Source organism: Pollicipes pollicipes, unplaced genomic scaffold (genome assembly GCF_011947565.3).
Source record: "Pollicipes pollicipes isolate AB1234 unplaced genomic scaffold, Ppol_2.1 Scaffold_6686;HRSCAF=7923_pilon_pilon_pilon, whole genome shotgun sequence".
NCBI lineage: Eukaryota > Metazoa > Arthropoda > Thecostraca > Pollicipedomorpha > Pollicipedidae > Pollicipes > Pollicipes pollicipes.
In genome coordinates, this window is record NW_023596921.1 from 42695446 (window position 1) to 42718407 (window position 22962).

A 22962-nucleotide genomic window follows, 5' to 3' on the forward strand; every position below is an offset into this window, starting at 1 on the left:
GAGTGTTATATCAGACAAGTACGTTTAGATCAGTAACACAAGTTCTCGAAATCTTCTTGAATAATCTAGAATTTCACTTTACAGAAGTCGCTCCTGCGGGAGAAATGTCATTGGACTCCCTGCTCACCACCATGAAAGTAATACATTTGCCTCGCTTTTTTCCAACGAGTGTGTTCCGTAATGTTTGCAGCACACTAATTTGTCAGTTTGTTTGGATACTACATGCTACGAAAACTTGAAACTCTGTTTAAACAAAAGGATATGCGAATATGAAGCTATTATCCCGCGAATTCAATTAATGCTATGGCTTTTATTTCTCCCCTACGGCGTTCACTACAGTGGCTCTTTTCGAAGAGCAATTTGGCTTTGGAAAACGGAGCACCACAGAGTCTTAAGCAACGCATTGGTTCAAACTTTGACCAATGCGCTTCTCAGAAACTGGCCCTTGCAACCCTATGTGACAATCACAAACGTTCAGTTGTGCTGACCTCATTCAGTAACAGCTGACATCGGCCCTAAGCGGATTTTGCCGTTGTCATAACCGCGGCGGTTGTCACGGCTGTCCCCACAACTTCCAGGGAAGACGGGTAGTGCTGTTACAGTAGCGACAGCGTAATTTTTTAATTAGTCTCATTATATCTCGATGGTGCTGCACTGGCACTACTCAGTGCCGTCATTAGAATAAATGGTTCTGAGGTTTTACTAGAGTACACTTTTGAAATATGCTCCGAATGTGGGCACCCCTTTTAACAATGGAAACTACAAATTATGCTGTTGTTAAGTGTGACAACATTTCTACGTCCGTTGTCGGCCCTAAGCGATCAAATGGGTTTGCTTACAAATGAGCCTGTTACGCCATTTTTATCTCGTTTTTAGGGGTCCGGCAAAGATTCTACGTGACGTCCACCTAGAATTTGTGTCGTTCCGGGTCGCTGCGATTACCAAGAGACTTAGAATCTAAGGGTGCGACATCATGCATGGCATGGGGCCTAGATTCTATGTCGCCCGGGGCGCTGCCAAAACAGCCGTAAAAGCCTGGAAAGGGCATCATTGAATGAGGTCGCGATAGATGTAACATTTTAGTTTTTGCTCTACAGGAACGAAAACTACCTAGTACTTATCAGTTTACTTATATTTCTCGTCAGGTCGATACATATGTTATGGTTATCAGGGCAGGTGACTCGCGCCGACTCAAACTCGCATAAATATTTAAACGAATCGGTTCTACCCAGACCCAACAAATATTTGGCAATTCGCAGAGTTCGCTCAGGCCCGTCCGTAGCCAAACACACAATACTGATAAAGGCATCGAAATAATTTACTTGAGGACCGATACAATTCCCGCAGGTATAACCAGATCAACGGGTTGTAGACTCCTCCAATCTTCTGACAAGCTTTCGGGAGTACCACGCATCTAATCCCATTGCCAGAACGGCACGGAGGCGTTCTGGTTTTCGTTTCGACGCATTGACAGGAGATAGTGCGTAATGGCCCAATCACAGCTTCACCTAACCTCTCACGGCATTTCTATTCTTCTCTGTCACAAGAAGTTTGAGAACTGTTTGCGTCATCCATTCGTAGCGTCCGTCCACCATCCACGTTTCGGAGGTCTGAAGCACACAAGACTATTGAAACATTCAGCGCCATCAAAAAATAAATAAATAAATAAAAAAATCAACTGCCATGTGACGCCTTCGACAGCCCCCTGGTGGGCCTGGTATGCTTGTTCACAAAATCACTGCATGATCAAATCAATATATCACTCATTATAAACCAAACAAAACTAAATGCCTTTTGAATTAGCACGATTGGTTGGCTGGATTGGTGAACAACAAACCAAAAAACAGTCAGCAGAACTAGACGTCCCTGCCTCAGTCCCTGGTGAAAACGGCCATGCAAAGGAGCGAGGCTACTATACCAGTAATGTCCTGATGTCATTCACGTCCTGCATTCACGGTATATCATCCTAACCCAACTGTAACATCCTCTCAGTCATCCTCCCTGTAACGTTTGCTCCGAACTAGGAGGAAAAGAAACAAGTGCAGATATCGGACTCGGCGACAGGAGATCGGGAGAACAGTAGGTATGACATGCATCAGTTATTTCGTAGCAGCTGTGGTATGCAGTCAACACTTCCGAAATTGTGTTTGGCTCCTGAGAAAGATTTCAAAATGCTGATAACCTTGCAACATATATTTCGTAACACTGCATATACATTTCAAGGCACAACTTGGCACCGCATTAAACAAGCAATCAAGCCTTGGCTTTGGGCGTTTTCTTGGCTTGCGGCTTTTTACCTGATCCTGGCTTCTTGCCTGCTGGCGGCTGTTTCTTTTGGGGGGCAGCGGCGACCACAGCAGGGGTCTTCTTGGCCGACTTCTTCACGCGCACTGGCGGCTCCTCGTCCTCGCTGAAGTCCTCGTCGGACTCGTCTAGCTCGCCTTCGTCCATGTCAGCTTCTTCGTCTTCGTCCGCATCGTCGTCCATACCGTTGTTCTAGAGAGACAAGCATGATGTAAGTTTCAACTGAATAATCAATGAAATCGCGCTATGCGGAAGCCAATGCGGTTTGCGAGGCACCACACAGTACTGTATGGGATTCTATCGCACACGTACATCACGTCTGTTACCTACGTTAGTTATTCTCTCCTCGATAAAAAAAAAAATCGGCAAGTGAACTCTCCGCAAGATGAGACCGGGCTTAAGACGACACTGATTGAACATTTAAGAACTCACCTTAATGTCTACCTTCGTTCTCTTGGCGTTGCTTACTCCATTCGCTGCCCTCCCGTTGGTTTCCGGCTTTTTTCGCTTCTTCTGGTCGATCTAAAAATGAAAGCCAGTTTGTTCATTTCGAGGGTCAGCACGCGATCACAAGTGCCACAGATATTAAGGGTGGAAGGCGCGGCACTGACGCAGCCGTTGCAGATAACCTCCCATGACGTGAACTGGAGTGCACGTAAGACATCTCAAAATGGAGCGGGATATACATATCACACAGCCCTGTTACCAAAATTGCTGCAATCCCGTGAAACTCAAAGCGCCTTTTCAGTGCGCAGTGGTCTGGTGTTTTCCCAGCACCTCATCGACGATACGTATCCGCATAACCCCGGGTGAAGCTTGATGCCATTGTGAGGGGCATCTTCACATGCCCACGCTCTAAAGTGAGAATTGCATTATAAGATGGTGCAAACGCAAGCTTTGCAAGAAAAAGCGACTGAAATATCTTTAAGTGCGCTGAAATATTATTTATGAATACAGCGGTACCTTTTGCACCACCTATCTCTTCCACAGCCTCTTCCTCAGCTTCATCATCCAACTCTTCCTCCTCAAGATCTTCATCGGGATCCATATCCCGGTCTAAAAAGCAACAAGGTGCATGTAAATAGCTCAAACTGAACATGGCCACACAAGCACAGTCTGGTGGAATCCTTTGACTCCTAGCGCCACATAATACAAACGGTGTGGTATCCCGACATCCAGCGATAGAAAAGGGAAAACGGCTTGTTGGACGACCCCCGTTCCCACCCGTGTTATCTGAGCATACACGACGTGAGTCACAACGTAAAGCGTGTAAATCAGTTCGCTGATGGGGGTATATGAAATGTTGCATCGTTACACCCAAAATTGGAAGGGGAATGCTCCGCTAATTCATTAAAAACACGTGTGTAAGAAGTATACAGAAGAACGAGGATGACGGGAAGCTGGACACGTCTATACTGGGAGGAAGCCCGGATGTTGGAAACGAGTCAAACAGGTTGGACAGAAATTCCCAAAATAAGTTTAGAATCTGCTAAGTCCATAGTTAAAATTCACGATCGTCCGAATATCCCCCATTTCTAACAAGGAGCAGGCCCGCAGTCTCAATAAATTTGGCCTCATTTCTGATATATTGCATTCTATCTCGTGCATGATTGGGGCATTACGTTACACTCAGCTGATGAGGTGATATAGCGTCGTCCTGCCTGCCACCGTGGCAGGAAGGGATATAAATGAAAAATTAGTATTGAGCGTTGCTTTATCTAGTATTTGGACGGAGGAATTGCGTAACACATTCGTGTATCATGCGACATAAAACATGTTAAATATTATTGGCTGCGGTCTGTGCTTCCCTGGCTCACATTTGCAGCCTTCTTATCAGAGGCATCTATGTCGACGCCTCAGTCGGAAGCCTGGGGCGGAAGAGCCTGCAATCCCCCGCCACACCAGCGCTGAAATCACCTCCCAGTCTGTGCCACCTCGGCCCACGCTCGTACCGACAAATTCCTTGCCGACGAGTGTGACGGGTCCGTCGCCACGCTTCAGCCTCAGCGTGGCCGCCACCTGGGGCAGCTCCACGGACAGCGACGTCTGGTACAGCGAGCCGGCCACCAGCACGGCCACCGTCGCCACCACGTCCGCCTCGCGCGAGTCCTTGGTCACCACCTCCACCTCCTGCCGCCGGGCAGAGGCACGTCACAGCTCGGCCAGTCACCCGCAGCTGTGCCTCGGGTGGGCGCTGGTCAGAGTCGTCCTCGGCCACCGAACAGACTGCAGACCAGCTATTCGTGATTGGTCGACGCCATTTCCGGAACGGCAGACCAGCTATTTGTGATTGGTCGACGCCATTTCCGGAACGTTTGTACAAGTTTGACTTCGTTGGTGGAGGTAGAATACATATTAGATCTCGGTACATATTGCAGCATTTAATGTTCTCGGGGCACACATTTCCCTACTTGCTACATAGCACACCACTGTACTTCCAAATTTGTGCATGCAAAGTGAAACTGTGAATGCAACTTTCAGTTCGGGACCGGATAAGCCCCATTTCCGAGACACCACTGAGGTGCTTTGCCTGCTCCTCTGCCACTTCCCAGCGCTGTGCGGCCGTACCTGCACCTCCCCCGTCTTGGCATCGGGGCTAACCAGAGCCAGGGTGAGCTGGAGCGTCTTGCCATGACCCTCCGCCTGCAGGTCGACACTCTCGCAGCTGTCGTCCACCTCGGAGAAGGTCGGCAGCCATCGGTACTCACGGCCGTCCTTCGTCAGCGTGGTGCCTGTGGCAGCGCCCGCCAGGTTTCCTTGGATGAGCGCGGCGCTGCCCAACGACAGACACCGCTAGAGCTGGGCAAATGACACCACTGACACCGCTAGAGCTAAGAACACGAGTTCTTGAGCAAGCCACGGCATCAGACTGCATTATGTGGAGGTGCGTGACACCATATTGGCTCAGCAGGACGGAGGTGGTCTACTATTGGGCTAGATCATATTTGTTAACAGCTGGGAAACTGAGATTCGACGTTCACATCAGCTGCGAGTTAAATTGTTTAGCAAAGAGCACCAGTTGTACAAAGAGTCAAAATACAGAGGTTATTCCACTCGCACCAGTAGAGGTGCGCGAGGCGGTTGTAATGACGAGGGTGGTTGCGAGTGCAGGGAAGAAGCGTTGTGCTGTTACATAGCGTTGACAGCGCAATTTGGACACAAAAAATCAAAATTTATGTCCCTATTATGTTTTGACGGTCCTGCAGTGACGCTACCAAAAGTTTTGGGTAGCGCAGCTGCAGTGAAACCTCAGGATCAGACGTAACTAGTGCTGAGGTTTCACTCGAATATGTTTCTGGAACATGCTCTAAAGGTGGGACACTCCCTTCAAGCACTCAAAGCAGCGTATGTCAATATACCAGCAATAAACCTACAAGCCAATATACCAGCAATCAATGAAAAGGGAAAATGTGAAAAGGGGTGCAGACAGTGAAAATAGTCATGTTCATGCCTTGGATAAAAACGCGCCGCCAACTACGCCACCGTTACAACACAAGTTCAGTGTACAGAGCCAGACTGTGTGGCCACTCAGATGAAACTTTAAGCGATACTGGAACGTATCAGCTCAACCGAGACCAAAGTAACATATGCAGTGACAACACAGATGGAACATTCGGAGGTGGTTACCAGCCTAGCCCAAGCCGAAGTGAAATGCAGCAAAGCAAAAATGTGTAACGACGCATCTGGCGCAAAAGTAGCTGACGCCCACTTAATCTGACAGTTTACCCCGACTAAAACAATTCATTTTCCAAAATGTCTCATGTATTGTTATCATCCATGCTGTCACCATCAATGAATGATGTGGTGAGCAGATTTTGACGACCATTCAAACTTCGTGCGCCACCTGCTCTAAACCGGTCTGCGGCATAACACGTAAAAAACGGCGCTACTCACTCCAGAACCAGTCTTGCAGCATGATGTCCAGGCGCCGCTCCGGTCCAATGCACCACTCTCGATCGGCCGACTGCCGCCGGGTCACAAAGAGCGCGGAAGGTCAGCAGCTCGCGGCCCCTCCCCTGCCCCCGACGCACGCGGTGCCCTGATTGGCTCACGCAAGCGGAGGCCACGGAGCCCGGGGCGGTTGCCCGGAGCGAGGAGAGCCAACTGGTCTGATTTTCGCGTATGCTGTGACTTGTGATGAAGGGAGGAGCACGCATGCCATCAGGATGCCCGCTCGCTTAGGACTGGCGTCTTGCTTTTACGCAACGGTCGCGTCGTGACGGGCGCACAACTTCGCAGGTAAACTGTGACGAGTTGGCCGTTTCCGTAAACATGACATAAATCCTGGCGCAAATGCTGAAGGAAAGGTACCGGGTCTGATTTTCATGCTTTTAATGGGCTTCAAAGGCTTTTTAATGAACACGAATGGGTCCAATCATTGCTTGCAGCCATTGATCAAACCGTCGTACAGTCGTCCGCAACCAGAGAAGGCAATGCAATCCTGAAAAGCTGGGCTGTGATATTGCCCAGGTCTTCTGCATGAAAGCTGTCTGATCAGACAGAGCTTCCCTGGAACGCCCAAATCCTGCGAAAGGCGGGGGTTCGCCTCCGATGCCCGTGGCTAGCCCGCAGCGGCATGCCGTGCGTGTCATGGCCATGGCTAATCAGACCGTGCGCTGGTCGGGCGAGGCTAAGATGCGGCTTAGAAGCCCCAGTAGCGATCCCGGAGCAAATGAGGGCGGTTGGCCGACGGGCAGATGCCGTCGCTGAATGACAGAACGGCATAATGTCAGCGGTGGCGTCCAGTAGCCAGGAGCGTTACCGCCAGCTACTGCTGGAACCGCCCCTGGCTCGATATTTTCCGTCTGCTCTGCTGCGGTGTGTGGAGAGATGACTAACCAAGGTTTTCTCTTCTTTACGGGAACGGAAACAATACCATCGGCCGTCAAACATCTAATAATAATTTTCGATCAAACACAATACAGACGGCGTGGCCTCGGAATGCTCAAATCAAGCATTTTCACGAGGATGACCTGCTGTTCGAAACGGCACTCCAAGCATTTATGCGTGTGTGCGTGTATCACGAATGTGTGTACAACAGGCTCTGAGGGATGGGGAAAGAGAGGCTTCTTCCATCGGTCGCCGGTGACCAGGAGTTCTTAAGCTGAGAACGACGTCCTCGATTTGATCCTTATACCGTCGGTCTCAGAGCCTTTAAATTGGCACGGACGTGATAAAATGCCTTGATAACTTACAAAAACGGTGTCTTCCCGCAATCAAGAGCAGAACCTTTGATGTTAATAAGTGACCAGTGACGTATCTCAGAAGCTCTGGAGCCCAGACTGGAATCAGTGAACAGTGAAACTACGATATGCTATTCTCAGAGAGAAAGTGATCCAAAATCAAATGTACTTCACCATCTCACTTAAGCAAAGCGAGGTCTTAAATGACTACTGCATTGGAACATGCAAAGAAACCGTTTACTCAATGCGCCAATGTTGTCGATGCCGCTGAACAAAAATCCTCCGAAAATTATCAGCGTATTGATGATCAACAAGAGGTACGGACAGCACTAGCTCTCTTGTTTTATGAAAATGGGTGATGTTGAACATGGGTTTATGTGATTACCTGTTCGCACAAAGCCTTTTTCCAATGCTAGCTCTCGAAGATTAAAATCTTAGGATATGCCAATGGGTAACTGTAGTATCCTGTCCGCTCTTGCTGTCCGCCCATACACTAAGTCAAGTGTTACCGTGAGTATTTGCCCAATACCTCGGTAATAACAACAATAGCAATAATATAACGTCCGAGGCGACCGAACACGCCGCGCCCTCGCCACGCGCCACCACCCAAGCCCAACTCTCTCGCGCAGCTCCACTTGCCTGGCGCGTAGGCGCCCTAAACAACTGCCATACACCACAGTAATACCACGTCAAGATGTTGCTTGAGGTTTTCCAGCCAGAGACAAGCTCGTGTTAGAAAGTGCGCGCAAGGACGAAGCGTGGGCGGGGGAGGGAATCAGGGCGCCGGGCCCTCCCCCTCTCCCCACTCTTCACGAATGGTTAGCATTAATCCTGTGATGGTACACTGAACTCATCGACTTGACGAGACTTCGTGACCCCCCTCCCCCCAAACGGAATTCTTGTGAATGTGCTTGGTCATAGATCTGAGTCTATGACGATGACTAATGCCATTCTATATTACTTTAAGCGAGTTTGTTGAGCAGAATTACATGAGAACTGCATACGCTTTGCACAGGTCAAATGAGGTCGAAACCCTGCGCAACGCGAAGACTAACGAACTGAGCTTCGAGTCGAAAGTATGATTCATTGTTTTCATTGTGATGATATTCTGTTATCCTATCAACATTTTACAAAATGCTGGTGAAGAAGCTACTGAGATATGGTAAGACAGCGCCTTAGAGATGTTAATGAAATCGCCTGCGATCATGTCGCCACTGTTTCAGTATAGCTGGGGCTTACAAAGACGACGTCGTTCTAAAAGTATAAAGAAAAAGTGCAGATGAATCCTTGTTTCAAAACCCCAGATCCTCCAATCACTCGCGATGCCGGCAAAACACTACTGTCATTTTTAGATATCACGTTTATCCCTTGAGCCAGTCGAGCAGCATGCGCTGCTAATTAGCTTATCTGTATCAGGCGCCAAGATCCCCCGATCTCGTGGGGATCCGGGTCAGGGGCTTCACGTGCAGCAAGCGTCAAATCTGCGGGACAAATCGGCTTTACCCATATCGAGCAGTCGTGCTCATTGCCAAATGATGTCACATGTGTGTGGCAGCGAGCTTCACATGGAGGCCTTATTCTAGGGGCAGTGTCACCACATTTCTACACCAACGGGGCATGCAGACTTTGGGACCTCCTAAGCGGATGTAGAGCCTTCCATTTCAAACATACTATACAAATTGTGCTGGATTTCGCCCAGTTCTTTTAAAAGCAAAAATGTATCATTTGATTATATATCTTGGCCTCGTGGGGCCTCCAGTTTTGGTAATCTGGACTCCCCTTGGGCTGGCAAGGTTTCCTCTTTTAAGGGGCTTCCTGTTCATCTGATGGAGCCTCCTTTGGATCGTCTGCTAACATCCTGGTGATCAAGAGGACCAGCCTTTGGCTATCTACAGCCTTCCACAGGACAGAAATTCTTTCAGTCTCGCCCTGGGGGCTCTTCTTTTGATTTGGTGCAGTGTTTTGTCTCGACCATCTGGAAGTCTGCTGTCGGGATGATATGGCTTCCTTAAATTCGAAAGGAGGGTCGACAAACGGAAATGTTCACCAATTAGCCACTGACAAAGGGGAGCCTGTCCCGGTTTCAGAATCATCCCTCCCCCTCCCCCTCCCCGCGAGTACCTCGGCCAGGCTATCGGTTCACTCCTCCAGCAGTCAACTCCGGTAGCTTCCCCAGCTAAAGGCACCGGTAGTGGTCACAGTCATGACGCAGCTGGGAGCGATAGGATCAGGCAGGCCCGAGTTGAACAAAAACAACGCCAATTCAAATAGAACACGCTATGGTGTTGCGTAGCAACCAATTGTATCAATCTCATTCTTGCCCTCAGAAGCCGTTTTCGGGACGATTCGTTTCTGGTCACGCCATCATGATTTATGGCTGCAGTTGAAGCCAGTTTGGACTGCTTTTTTACTACGCCCCATGCTTGAAAATGTTGGTGCGCGCTCTGCATCAATATCGCGATTGCTCGCATATATATTTCCCCTGAAAACTGCAATCATGGTCATCACCATCAAGGGGTCAAGGAGTGTGCTAAGCGTGCCCTCTTTCGAAAACATCCACCGAAAGGGCGAAAAATAGATCGCCTTCCCATTGCTCCGAAACACTCAACACTGGATACCGGGCAAGATTACAGCAAAAAAGGAGACAAAAACACTGTGCAACACCAGAATAGTGAAGAGCTCCTCACTGCAACACTTACCCGCGGTGGGTCCTGGGCGGCAGCTCCGGCTTGTAGCGCTGGTACGCTCCTGACGTCCAGCTCTGCCTGGGCCCCAGCCGTGCCAAGCCCTGACCCGATCCCGCATTGGGGACGCCTGTCGGGTGAGTCTCCCTGCGTCCGCAGCTCCCGACGAGGGCTGGCACGACTTCTTGGCATCGTCATGAGACGTGACTCGCTGGTGATCGTGCTGAGACGTCAGGCGCCCGGCGGTCCTCCAGTGGCCTCTGATCCTGGGGTTTGCTCAGAGGTCGCCTGCTCCGGGCGTTCTGACTGGCTCAGACCGGCCGAGTCGTCGGCGGCTGGGGACCTCTGTCGCGACTCTGACTCCGCCGCAGACGAGGGTGACTGCGCGGTGTCCTGCTGCGCCTGGACGAGACTCGAACTCGTCCCGCATGGCACCTCAGATGCAGAATCCTCCGGCGGGGTTGACAGCAACCCTTCAATGTCACTGCTACCGCCAGCAGCCTGAGGTGGCGGAAGTGGCGCGCTCCGATCGTCACTCGTCATCACTGTGTTACCGGGCGCCGACGGCGCAGACGACGCGCACACTGGCTCGACGCCGACACTGACACGCTCCGTGTCCTGACTCGGCCCCGGCGGCGGCGGCAGCGGAGAGGACAGGTCCGCGCAACGACAGCCGACCACGGCCGGTCTCCCCGGCAGGCGCGCCGGCGGCGGCCGCCCGGCTGGATCAGACGGTGGCGCCCCCACGGCCCCCGGTTGGCCTAGCGACGGTGCTGCCGCTGGCGGCGCGCTGCCGAGGCTGAGAGTACGCAGGTGAGGCTTCTTGGGCGGTCGCCCCGGCGCCGGTGGGCGGGGGCCGCCTACCGCGAGCTGCCGTCTTACATCGACCGTGGAGCGGGCTCTGAAACAGGCGCCAACGGCACGGCGTTACGTAACGGGTGAGGCGATGGGAAGCCGATTGTGGTTTACACCGAACGCCCGATAACACGCGACAGCCTATGTGCACAGAATAAACAACGGCCGGTGCCCGAACAAAAAAGTCCAGACACCGCAAGCGCCCTTGTTTTGGAGTTGGATGGAACACCAGACACGCCGTCACCTTTGACGACCTTCCCGCGCTCCGGCCCGGTTTAATTGTCGAAAACAAAGGCCATGGGAAGCGCCCCACCGGCGGCAGCTCCCTGTCGGGGACAAGCGATGAGTCCGGCGCGGCGCGAGCGGCGGCATTCCTGCATGCCGCGCTGCACGGGGGCGGGCCAGCAGTGGCGCACGAGCTGTGGTCGCACTGCGCGGCCGAGCGGCGAGGAGCGCTGACGGCCTGCGCAGCACGGCCGTAGGTACGTGCCCTCCCGGGGTTGGCACGGTGTGAGTGATCCGCCGGTACGTGCCGGGCCATGCTATTGGTGCCTAACTAGGCGCGGAGAAGCGAGTGCGGAACACGGGCACAGCCCAAGGCTGGCGAGTTTTTCACAGCATTTGCCGGATGCAGTTATTTTGGTAACTGCATGGTGCCGAGGGCACGCGGTTATTTTTTATGTTTCCCGGGTCTTCGTGCTCGTCAAGGTGTCTATGTGCATGTATGCGGTGGTCAGTACCGTAACTTTGGCGCGCTCAAATGCACCTTCATGAGAGCAATTTCGTGACGCTTTGACCTCATTTCGATAGCCGTGCCCATCTAGGGGAGCGTTCCAAATGCTCCTGCAGCCGGACAGTTTGCTCCACCCGCTTGGGCTGTAACACGCATCCAACAGAGGCGCGTGCGTGGGTATGATATCCCGGTTGACGCCCTGGCCCGTCCCTGGGGCAGGGCGTACCGCTGACAATGACAGCTGGGACTTACGTGTCAATAAACGACCCCTGAGCGCTCCGCTGTGTCGCCGGAATAGCAAGAAAGCTTGAGCCTTCCAAAGGCAAATAAACTATTCAACTTTAGTGGAGCCCATCAGACGACAGGAAAAATAAACACCTTCTGTCACTGGTCACAAATGCTGTCCGGGGTTTTCCGTTCGAGCGCTGTAAGGACATGCAATTTACCGATTTTTACGATTAGCTAAGTGTGCTCGTATGCGCTAAACGTGATAAACTAAGTCTGTTTTGCCATGCGTGGCCCGGGTAGGGATAATCTGCCCAATTCTCATCCAACACTTTTCCTAAAGCTGCAAGCTCTCGGTGCGCCAAATGGAGAGCGCTGGCCAGTCGTTGATTATTTGTCCAAGGCGAAATCCTGCAAAACATGGAAAGACCCAGAGAAAGCTAAAGCCCCTAAGACGCTCAGGTTTCGTCAACTAGACCAAGGGCAACCGTCTAGCAGCTGCTAGCCAGAACTTTACACCTGTGAGGGTCTACGTTATCAAGTCATTCACACCCGTAAACGTCTCGTGTAAAATGATCCGAATGTGCAATGAATGCGAAGCATGCCATCAGAAAGCAGTCCGCTCCGTGATTCAACATGGCATTCCATCCCAAAATCCGCTGAGGATTAGGAATCCTCCAAGCCCCGCCATTTTTACCTTGTCATTTTAGGGCAATTTCGCGCACTTCGTTTGGCAGGTTTTACGCAACGACGTTGGCGATTTAGTCGTGATGTCCTGCACATTGATTAGCTGAAACCGTAGCTACCACCATCTGTTATGGTTTCCCGAATAACTGCCGATTCCACAGACTTAAACAACTCGTAACTGTTCGGAATCTAAGCCTTGGTATAGAAAAAGGCATGGTGTAGTTAAAAACACGTTTCTGTTAGCCTTTTTCGTCCACATATTTTCTTCATCTTCTTTTTCACACAGTATACCGCAAGCGAGCCTTCAACACGGGCCAAAAACAACTGAACGCTGGGTGCTGGTGATGGAGACTACCCGCGCCCTTCACCAACCGCAGCGAGCTGTCGCAGTACTTGCAGAATAATCCTGCGCCCGCGTGCGGCAGATAAATGCGAACAGGTGAGGGAGACAACAGCAAAAGATCAGCGATAGGGGAAATTGAGAGTAGGACACCACACTCCGGTAATACGAGACATGACATCGATAAGGTGTTGCGGGGAGAAATAACGATTTTATAGGTTTGCTCGGATGGAGTGTCTTATTTTCCTTCATTTGTATGATTGTATTGCCTTACATGCTAACACAACGTGGAGACAGGTACCTGTCTGTCTCCATTTTTAGGAGACATTTTTAGTTTAGATAAATTTAACACATTTCAAGATATTTCAGACACGGTGAAATAGGCTCACTTATCGCTACTTGATATACTTTTAAGCAGAAAAGACTGCTCGAGAGAAAACAATTTCTCTATTTAGTAGATATGCTCCTCAATACGTCAAAACTTATTGCGTTGTCGTGCCTTGCACAACATTGATAGGGAGCCAATTGACGGTCGTTGTATTTGGGAATCGTGCTCAAGAACGCCAGATATGAACGCTTAACAATTCCATTTTTATTGGCCTTGATCGCCACATGACCAATGGAATGGCAAGATTTCAACGACGTTATTGTAGCGTCATGGATGCCTGGGCAACCTTAAAATAGTCAGTATGAAAAAGTGCACACATCTTCGCGGCGTGTGGCTCAGAAACTAGAGCTGTCTAGTTCTTTAGAAGGGCAGGGCTGTGAACTGCACCGAATGATTTTCAAGACGGCTTTTTCAGTTCAACCCCCACACAAATGTGGAGCACTCCCTGTTTCACGACCAGAAAAGCTCCGTGTTTTATCTATTAGTCAACAAAACCCCGTACACAAATATTCGCGCAGAAGCAGTTCGTTGCACGCCAAGCGTCGTAAGCAAATGTTCGCCTAGAAATATTCTGTGTCAATTCTCCTTATGTAAATATGTGCACGCAACTACTCCTATACGCAAAACTGCGTAAGGACAACCCGTCCTATCGGTTTCACTCCGCATACGCAATACTCGGTACTGCACTCATTTGAATTGCATTTGTTCGTACCGCAGTTGTTCTTACACGCAATATTTATTCGTACCGCAGTTATCCTTGCACGCAATACTTATTCGTACCACGGTTTTTGTGACACACGCATTTTACTCATTGGTCATAGCCACAGACATGCATTTAGGCCATATAAGACGGTTATTGTTAATCGGGGTTCTAGGGTGTACTGACTACAGGAGTCATACTGCACCCATGGCATTGTTATTTAATTAACGAGGTGAATGTATGCAGTAAAATCCTGATTTCTGCACTGAATGAAAACGGCTGTCCACCTTCAAGCAGTAGCGGGTGATTACCGAGGAATATCGCATGACGAAAGGGACGTGTCATTTCGCCAAAAGTCATGCGAACGCTCCCGGGTGAAACGTGGACACAATTAATCGCGTGGTGCGCAGTGAGGAACGCAAGGACAACATCGACGCGGTCTCTGGGCTATCACTGCCCATGCCGCAGTGATAACACAAGGCGACAGAGGCCAGCAACGCAGCGTCGTTACCACGTCGCCAAATGTTCGCTGAATGGGTGTCGCTTCAACTGTCGAATGAAAGGCACGACCGACTGCCGGATGACGTCACGCGGCAGCGCGCCGTAAAACGTAGAGACTGGAGGAAAACCGGCAGCTTCCCTACCTCAATGGCCGGACAGGAGTACAAATAAATCAATGTCCTGCCTTGTGGGTCGCAGGTGTACTGTACCCAAGAGTGGGGAGTCTCGCTGCAGGCGGAGAGCCCGCTAAGCTGCTGAAATGGGATTCGATGTGGCCAATCCGTTTGGGTTGATAATAGCCTTAGCAGCGGTGGAATGCATTCAATACATAAAACAGTCAATCCTGAAAAACTAAGCTGTGTGCCGTTGCGATAGGACTAATACGCAGTATGAAACGTGCGGCAGAATCAGTACATTTATTAGTGTCGGGATGGCAGTGATGAGTAGGTACTGCTTCAGGTGCGATAAACCAACCAGGATGATGAACCAGCAGTTTCCCGACGAAGGGCTCGTCGAGAAATCCAGCTTGGGTACGGTCAAAGATCGGTCCGACATATTGAGCTTCCAAGCAAGGGTAAGGTAATGTTTGCGGAATTTTAGGTGAAAGTAGTGTGGGGAGGCGAACATCTTATCGACTTCCGAGCAAAAACAGCTGTGTTTTGTCGACGCCAACATCACAAACATTTGATCTGAGTCAAAGGTCAAGCAAGGGCAAGACGCACCGTACTGGTGGTTTCAACTGCGATACGCGACCAGCGGCCTAAAGTGGGGATATCATCTATTCCTTTAATCACCACAGCGGCCTCCACGAACAAGATGAGATCGTGCGCGAACACGCAGAAGAGCAGTGGGCCCGGCATGGATCCCTAGAGCACACTGACGCTGTGCGGAAGCTGGAGGGAGACTCCGGCGATGCCAGCTTTGCAATGAAGGTGACGTTTAGAGTGGGATTTTGAAGATAGGCCGAAAACAAAGAGGACTCGATTTCGTGATCGCGAAGCTCAGTTGCAAGCTCAGAATAGTTCATGACATTCGAGCACTGGCTGAAGTTTAGGAGGCACAGCAGTGACATTTGCCCATGGGCCATAAATGGAAGGCACGTGTTCGTGTATGGATATCAGACCAATCTCCACTGAGTGACGTGGACGGAAACCGTGGTGTTGTCACGGGAGTTGAGAATGAACATAACTACGTAATGCTTCCAGAATGCAGGAGCTTCGGAAAAAAGGCAGCCTAGACTTGCACATTTGGACACATATCGTGCCGATGGCGTCGAGGCGTCCTCGCCACAGGTCGATGAGCACTCAACGTCGGAAACAGCAAACAGCGACTCGGTCAGGGCAAGGCGAAACAAGTCACAGCGCAGGTACAGACACGTGGCCAGCGGCATGAGATGTGAGGCGGCGCGCCCAGGTTGGCAACCTCGCCGGCCACACGGGGGCATGCACTTCCAAAACAGGTGTTAGCTCGTCAGCTGTGACGTCATGTGCCACCCCGGCAGGCTTATCGACGCTCACTTAAGCGCGGAGGTCACGCCGCAACGACGTGCTCCCAACGTCCCCAGTCCGCCTTGGAATATTATCGTCGGTGTCGTGCCGCGTCGCTGAGCGCTCTGCTACAGGGGCCCTGGTTTTTATTCGCGGACTTTTGCAGGCTCGGGGTCTTGTCGTGAGGTCTCGAGGGGCCGTTTTTTGTGTTTTAGAAGCTCGACGGACGTCTCAAACTGCCAAAAAGTACTGGGCCATCATTTCCAAGGGGTCTTCGCCACCTCTACGGGGGGGGGGGGGGCTTGGTCCCAAAAGCTCCACTTTGGCTAGGCCTTTGATAAGCTCCTTGAAGGAGTCGCAGCCGTGATCGTGCCGTGCCGCGCCAGAGCCTACCGGCGGAGCTGCACCAGATCACGGGCTCTGTCAGTCATCACAGGGGCGCTGCGGAGTTGTGCAGGCGTATCGGGTTAAACACGGCGTATGCGTCAATGATGAAAATGATGTCATGGTTTTATTTCTTTCTTGTTTGAAATTTCTCCGGTTGGTATGCCGTTTCTCGGCATACACAATTTTTTCACATCGCAGTTCGTAAATACGCGATTCTTGGTACCCTTCTTCTCGGTACTGTTTCTTAGTGCTTATAATCCCCCTCTCATACTAAGAAGGCTCCTTATCAACACGTCGTCCATATAAAGATTCTCTCTCTCTCTCTCTCTCTCTCTCTCTCTCTCTCTCTCTCTCTCTCTCTCCTCTCTCTCTCTCTCTCCTCTCTCTCTCTATCTCTCTCTCCTCTCTCTCTCTCTCTCGCTCTCCTCCTCTCTCCTCCCTCTCTCTCTCTCTCTCTCTCTCTCTCTCTCTCTCTCTCTCTCTCTCCCTCTCTCTCTCTCTCTCTCTCTCTCTCTCTCTCTCTCTCTCTCTCTCTCTCTCTATTTCTCCGGCCCCTTTCTCTCTCTCTCTCTCTCTCCCTCTCTCTATCTTTCTCTTTACATAACCCTATGTAGCCTTATGGACTTAATGGGCTTTCTGAAACTAGCGAATTTCTAAGCCTGCTAGCCCTTCCTTCCATTCCTGCGACCCACTTGGAGGTGTTTGACATTCGGGTCAGTGCATCACAGCCATTTAAGTTCGCATCCCGGAGACGGCGCGCTTTATATTTCCGACTGTCACATGTAAAGTTATCCAGAGGCAACAGTCTTCGATCCAGGACTCTGGACGGGTTTCCTTCAGTCATGTCCAGACATCACACACGAACCTCGAGACGATAGTTCCGAGAGCTCTACATTTGCGTGTTTCTGTTATTCTTTGCTACTGGGCTCCGGAATGCCTCTGAACTTTCTGCCTTCAAAGTGTTAGTATGCCCAAAGTGTGACTGACTTCATCTATTGACGCCCGTGTGGTGTGTTTAATGTCTAGCGGAGGTATCCACAGATTAGCAAAATTCATCTCTTTCTATCTGTCCTTCGTGCGGTTTTCTCTCCTGGACCTGAGAGGGGCTAAATCCCCTAAAAAAATGCATTGCACTAAATCCGCCCCAAGGCTTGTAAAATACCAACGTCAGCTGGCAAATGAGAGCAATGTGCGTATGGGGTGAAGTCATGTCAGCTATGGTATTTTCTATGTCTTTAACAACCAATGAAGTAGCTTTGATCTGTTTTTGATCTGTCACTATACATAAAATTACATGCATGACCTAAATTATCAGTCACGACGAAAGCAAGCAGCGATTATGGCGCAAGCTGTATGCGATTTAGATCTTGGACGCCTGGCGTAGGCACCCGCCATGACATTTGTTTTCCACGTGGTGGTCAATCAACGATTTAAGTGAATGCTTTTAGTGTGCTCATGCACAGGCAAACTAGAAGATACAGAGTTTTCTTACTATGTGATAGTGAGACTTGCATACCTACCACGAATCTTTGTCCATGCGTGCACGACTACAAATGAGGCGCAATTAACTGTGCGCAAAAAGACGACACTGATCACTGCACGAACGAAGAAATGAGGTACTCAGACTGCGATGATGCACGTGCCAGAAGATGACGCCTCGCGTGACTTACCACGCAAGTCGCGTGCAGTTTGCAGATTGCAAATGCACGCATGTCATGCGACATAAAATGCGCGCATCTCTGCGAATTTCAGTGATATGCAACTTACAGGCTAAGTTACAAGCTGTCCGCCTATCGAAAGTTTGGATCCCTCACCAAATAATGGCATATTACCAAATAATGGCATATTACCAAATAGTGGCATATTACCAAATAATGGCATATTACCCAATAATGGCATATTACCAGATAATGGCATATTACCAAATAATGGCATATTACCAAATAGTGGCATATTCGGATGAACGTGATCCGAAGAGCTTGTGTGCCAAAAATGCGGTACAAAACCGCGTACACGAAGGCATTTGATACGACGAATCGACTACGAAAAGAAATGTGGCATGAAAATGAAGTTTGCGAATTAAGTGTGCTGCAAAAATTTATGCTTTATCAAAAAACCAGCAGCAAGAATTACTTTAAAATTAAGTGATTGTAGGAGAAAGATGGGATAATTGGATCAGGTTTTACTGTGAGCTTCCTGATACCAAAACTACTGAGGATATGACCGAGATGTTTATATTCGCAGACAGCTATGCCTTTCGGGTGTATATATATATATATATATATATATATATATATATATATATCGGTAAGCGTTTGGAGAGCAGGTCGTCACTTTTTGGTAAATGGCCTCTGACAGAGCCCTCTTTTGAATGATATTTCCTGCCCCACCACAAGATAAAATGTATCATATGGGGAGAGTCGCATTTTCATTGTTGCATGGAGTAAGCTGCATAGCAAGCAAGCCAAGTATGTGCCGATGTAAAAACAAAAGACGTTAGTCTCTGCTAATCCGTACTTTGTCGTGATTGCAACATGACAAAAATCTGCCGTTTCAATCAGTCAGCGTTTACTTTATACCTACTGTCAACTTAGTTTCGGTCGCTCGGGTAGGAACCACGTGTCTCCATAAGCGCTATTAATGCCGACTTTATGTCTGGAAAACAGCAAGCCTTGGGAATTACGTCAATTCGCATTGACAGTATGCCAGTCAATGGCATTGTTGCCGGCACGTCGTATCACTGATACGACACGCTCCATGCACGGCTCAAACGACAGGCACCGCCCGACACCTTGGAGGAAAGTTCGCGTCAACCCTAGGTCCCTGGCAAGCCGAAACAGACTTTCTCGCTGGTCATCATGGCATTCAGGTCAGTCTGATCACGCCGTAAGGCCTTAACACACATTTTCATAAGTCACTAGAGTTTTTAACGATATACAAAAAAGCATAATGCGTTTGCACACATGCGGCCGTTAAAACACTGAAAATTATAGGGCGATGCTACGTGCCAGTCAGCTGACTCAAGACGGGCATCTGTGCCATAAATTTATAGCAAATGGTCCTGATGCTACTTGGACATCATACGACTCACTCCACTTTTCCCTACGATTGAGGGAACGTATATACAAAGAACGCGATAAGACAAATTGCGTGTACGAAGTTTTGCGCTGCGAAGTTTGTCCGTGCGAAGGGTTGCGCTTAGGAGGATTTGTGGTCAACGAAGATCTGTCTACGAAAAAATATTATATTTCGTATGCTCCCCTGACCATAAAGAGAAATTTTGCGTAAGGAGTGATGTGATACGAAGTTTTGTTTTGGAACCTTAACTTTAAGCGCATGGTCTAAGCAATGTAGAGACTCTATAGAGTGTTGATGTTTGGTTGGATACATTTTTTTAAAAGAAGCTTAACTACATTAAAATTGACACGTCTGGTGTATGTGTGTGCTTAAGTTTCCACGTTTGCAAGTCCTCTGCGAATTATGAAAACAGGCTGCGACACAGGCTTATTTTGTTTAAGCGTCATATGCTTATCGACGGCCGGAGTAGGTCGCGGCCAGGAATGTGAGGAAAATCGTCTCTTGTCTGTGTGCGTATGGAAGCTATAGGTACTCACGCGTATTTTATGACTAAATATGCACGTGTACTGCATGATAACCGTATGTTATATTGCCTGATATGTGACTATGGATTAACAGCCACCGTTATGGTTGATTATCCCACGGCGTCCGTATCTACGTACACGCGTATGCTCTCCTAACCAGGTAAAAGATACTCAGGTACGTCTATAGAGTGACCCATAATTTCTAACGCACATAGAACACCGAGTGCTGACGATAAAATGGCACGTATGTGCCAACGGCAGGATTTTCTGGTTACATTTACCCCTCTGCTGAACAACTGAGCATGCTGAGTGGTTTGAACGCACGCGTCGCCTGTCATTTGCTGATGGGCATACCCGAATTAATGATCACGGGCGGCTATTTTGTTGGCGGGTTTTGAAACTGCCGCTTTCAGTGGCTTAAAAAGGCTACCTTTCCCTTAAACATAGTGCCGATCAAAGTTCGGTCGTTACGTAGAGCTACACCTAACCACGCTCTTCTGGGAGACAACTCACATCAGGGCACAGGGTGTTTTGCACCACGGGTGGAGTAAGACGCCCCATCTGTAAAGTCCATGCGATAAAAGTCTACGATTTACTCTGTTCCACGGCCCTACGACTAACGCATCTAAACTTTTCAACGCAAAACTGACCCGCATAAGGACAGTACGTGGGGCAGGGAGAAACCGGCCTCATTGTTGGGCGCTGGTCGGTGCTAGGCGCCGGACGCTCTGGCTGGGGCGGCACACCGCCCGGCATCTCGCGGAGACTCCGACCTTCACGACAAATCCGGCACCGCGACCACCACACTGCATGGACCGGCCGGCCGCCCCGCTCAGCCAGCATGCAGATATACGATTGAATACGGATGTGGCGCAGTGCAACAGCGGCAGCCGCGTGCTCTTAATCGGCTTGACGTCAGAAAGTGAGAGTGGCTCTGAAGGAGAGTGCGGCGCTTGCCGGCCTGTCACTGAAAACGGCGGCGGGAAACGGGCCGCCCGCGATCCACCAAAGCCTGTCTCGTCTCTCAATGAAGCGAAGGGGGCTAAATGAAGAGGAAGTTGTGTCGAAACCGCAGGAAATACCACCATCGTGCATCATAAAAACGTTCAACCAAGCGTGCAGACCGCGAAATGGCGCTGAATCAGCGATGCACAATCGAGTGAATCGCGGGAAGGCTGAACGCGAACGAACGCACATCAGGAATAGACGCTGATGCAAATGAAACGGCAGAAACACAAGATGGCATAAACAGTTGAAATGTTTAAGAGAACAACTGACACCTAGCGTGTTGTTATTACGGTAGCATATGCACAGCGCACGGATTCCACGTCGGTGAATTATGAAGACAAAAACTGGTCGTGACGGAAAATAGCGCGAGCTTGTCCGACATTCCACCGTGATTACGGCCGAGCGCCGCGCGACAAATCCAGCCCAGCAATGCCAAATCCCCTCTGGACGTGGCGGGCACTAAGCCCCGCTTCGTCCGCCGCCTGGGCCGATGCCTGCAGAGCCCGCGTGCGGCGGAGCGGTGGACCCTGAGATCGGCCCCGCCCCCGTTACCTTAAGCAGTGGCCAGAGCAGAGCCGCACGTCGGCGTCCGGCGCGTCGCACGTCGCACTCGACATCACGCGCACGCAGCTGGCGACAGCCGGCCACCGGGCGACACCCAGAACCGGACGGCACACCCAGCGGCTGAGCTGGACTGAGCCGCGCCGTGCGCGCCGCGACGCCGTGCCTGCCACCTCGCGGCAGCGCCGGGAAGCGCGGTCGGCGCCCGGCCGCGACACCGGGCCACTGGGTCAGCCGGTCGCGGCGGCCGCGCGGCTGCGGGCGGAGGTGATGAGGAGAGGAGGGCCGTCCCGAGATAAGCAGGCGTCCGGTCCCGCTGCGCCGGCCTGGTCCAGCGCGGAACAATGGCGTCGGGACCTTCGAGGAACTGCGTCGGGACAACGCGGGCTTTGGTTTGGTTCTTTCGTATAAGGCCATTTTGGTGACGTCGGACGTCACTAATGCCCACGGTGGGCTGTTAAGGTAAGCGCATGCCGGACCGTATGACGTCTGTGCTATGTTTGCCGCTAGACTGCACCGCTGCAGTCGTCCCTTGCCCTGGGACAGGCCGCCGCCGCCGCTGCCGCCGCCGCCCGAATCTCGGCTAGATGGCGCGGAAGCGATCGGACGGCGCCGGCTCTCGCAGACGTGCGAACGGGACAGTCCGTACACATCTCCTCAGTCGGGATACACGCGGCGTGTGGAGCGCGCGAGTGTGTTGGTGCGAGGACCCAAAACCGGAGCGAAGCATACCATGACGCGGTTGGTTTTGTGCTAAGCGGTGGCCCTCGCGCTCTGTAGCGCTGTGTTCCAACACTGTAATAGCCATGGCGATGAGCGGGGTGGAGAAGTTGTCAGCCCTGCTGGCACAGCGGGCAGAGCTTTCCCTCCGCCCAGCATGAAGGACCGCTCACAATACGAGCAGAAACGACACGACAACCGACACGACACAAACATAACGACACACTCTAAGGCGCCGCGCTTTCAACAGAGCAACCGGGTTTCAATACCTGCATTATATTTCCTTAATTCTCGAAGATTACAGATGAGACGAGTTTACCAAGCGAGTGAGCTCCAACAGTGCACCGATATATTTTACCTTTGTGTCTCCCGCATGAAGCCAAAGAGCAGCTGTCGGTATTGTTAGGATCTGGAAAAAGCGTTCAACAATATCATAATTGCTGCGCGTCTAAAATCTTTTCTGTGATCTTTCCTGATGGGCTGCCGCTGGACCCGACGAAATTTATGACAGGGTTGAGTAGAATGGGTAGCCGATAAAAACGCAAGTTTGAAAGCCCCGAAAAGACAAAACTCAAATGGGCTTCCCTGCACGAACAT

At 50.6% G+C, this 22962-nt stretch overlaps 1 protein-coding gene and 1 long non-coding RNA gene across 2 annotated transcripts; both read right to left on the reverse strand.

Annotated features, from left to right (window-relative positions):
• Positions 1-1695: 1695 nt before the first annotated feature.
• Positions 1696-3381, reverse strand: LOC119107210 (uncharacterized). The gene is made up of 3 exons (XR_005095224.1): positions 3268-3381; positions 2737-2826; positions 1696-2496 (listed from the first exon to the last, which is right to left on the reverse strand). It is a non-coding gene; the product is annotated as an uncharacterized LOC119107210 (long non-coding RNA).
• A 756-nt stretch (positions 3382-4137) lies between these two features.
• Positions 4138-7798, reverse strand: LOC119108381 (nucleoplasmin-like protein ANO39). Its single transcript, XM_037231957.1, has 3 exons — positions 6199-7798; positions 4873-5036; positions 4138-4434 (listed from the first exon to the last, which is right to left on the reverse strand). Exons 1-3 carry the CDS (start codon positions 6218-6220, stop codon positions 4138-4140), a joined length of 483 nt encoding a protein of 160 aa, XP_037087852.1. The 5' UTR covers positions 6221-7798.
• Positions 7799-22962: the final 15164 nt, after the last annotated feature.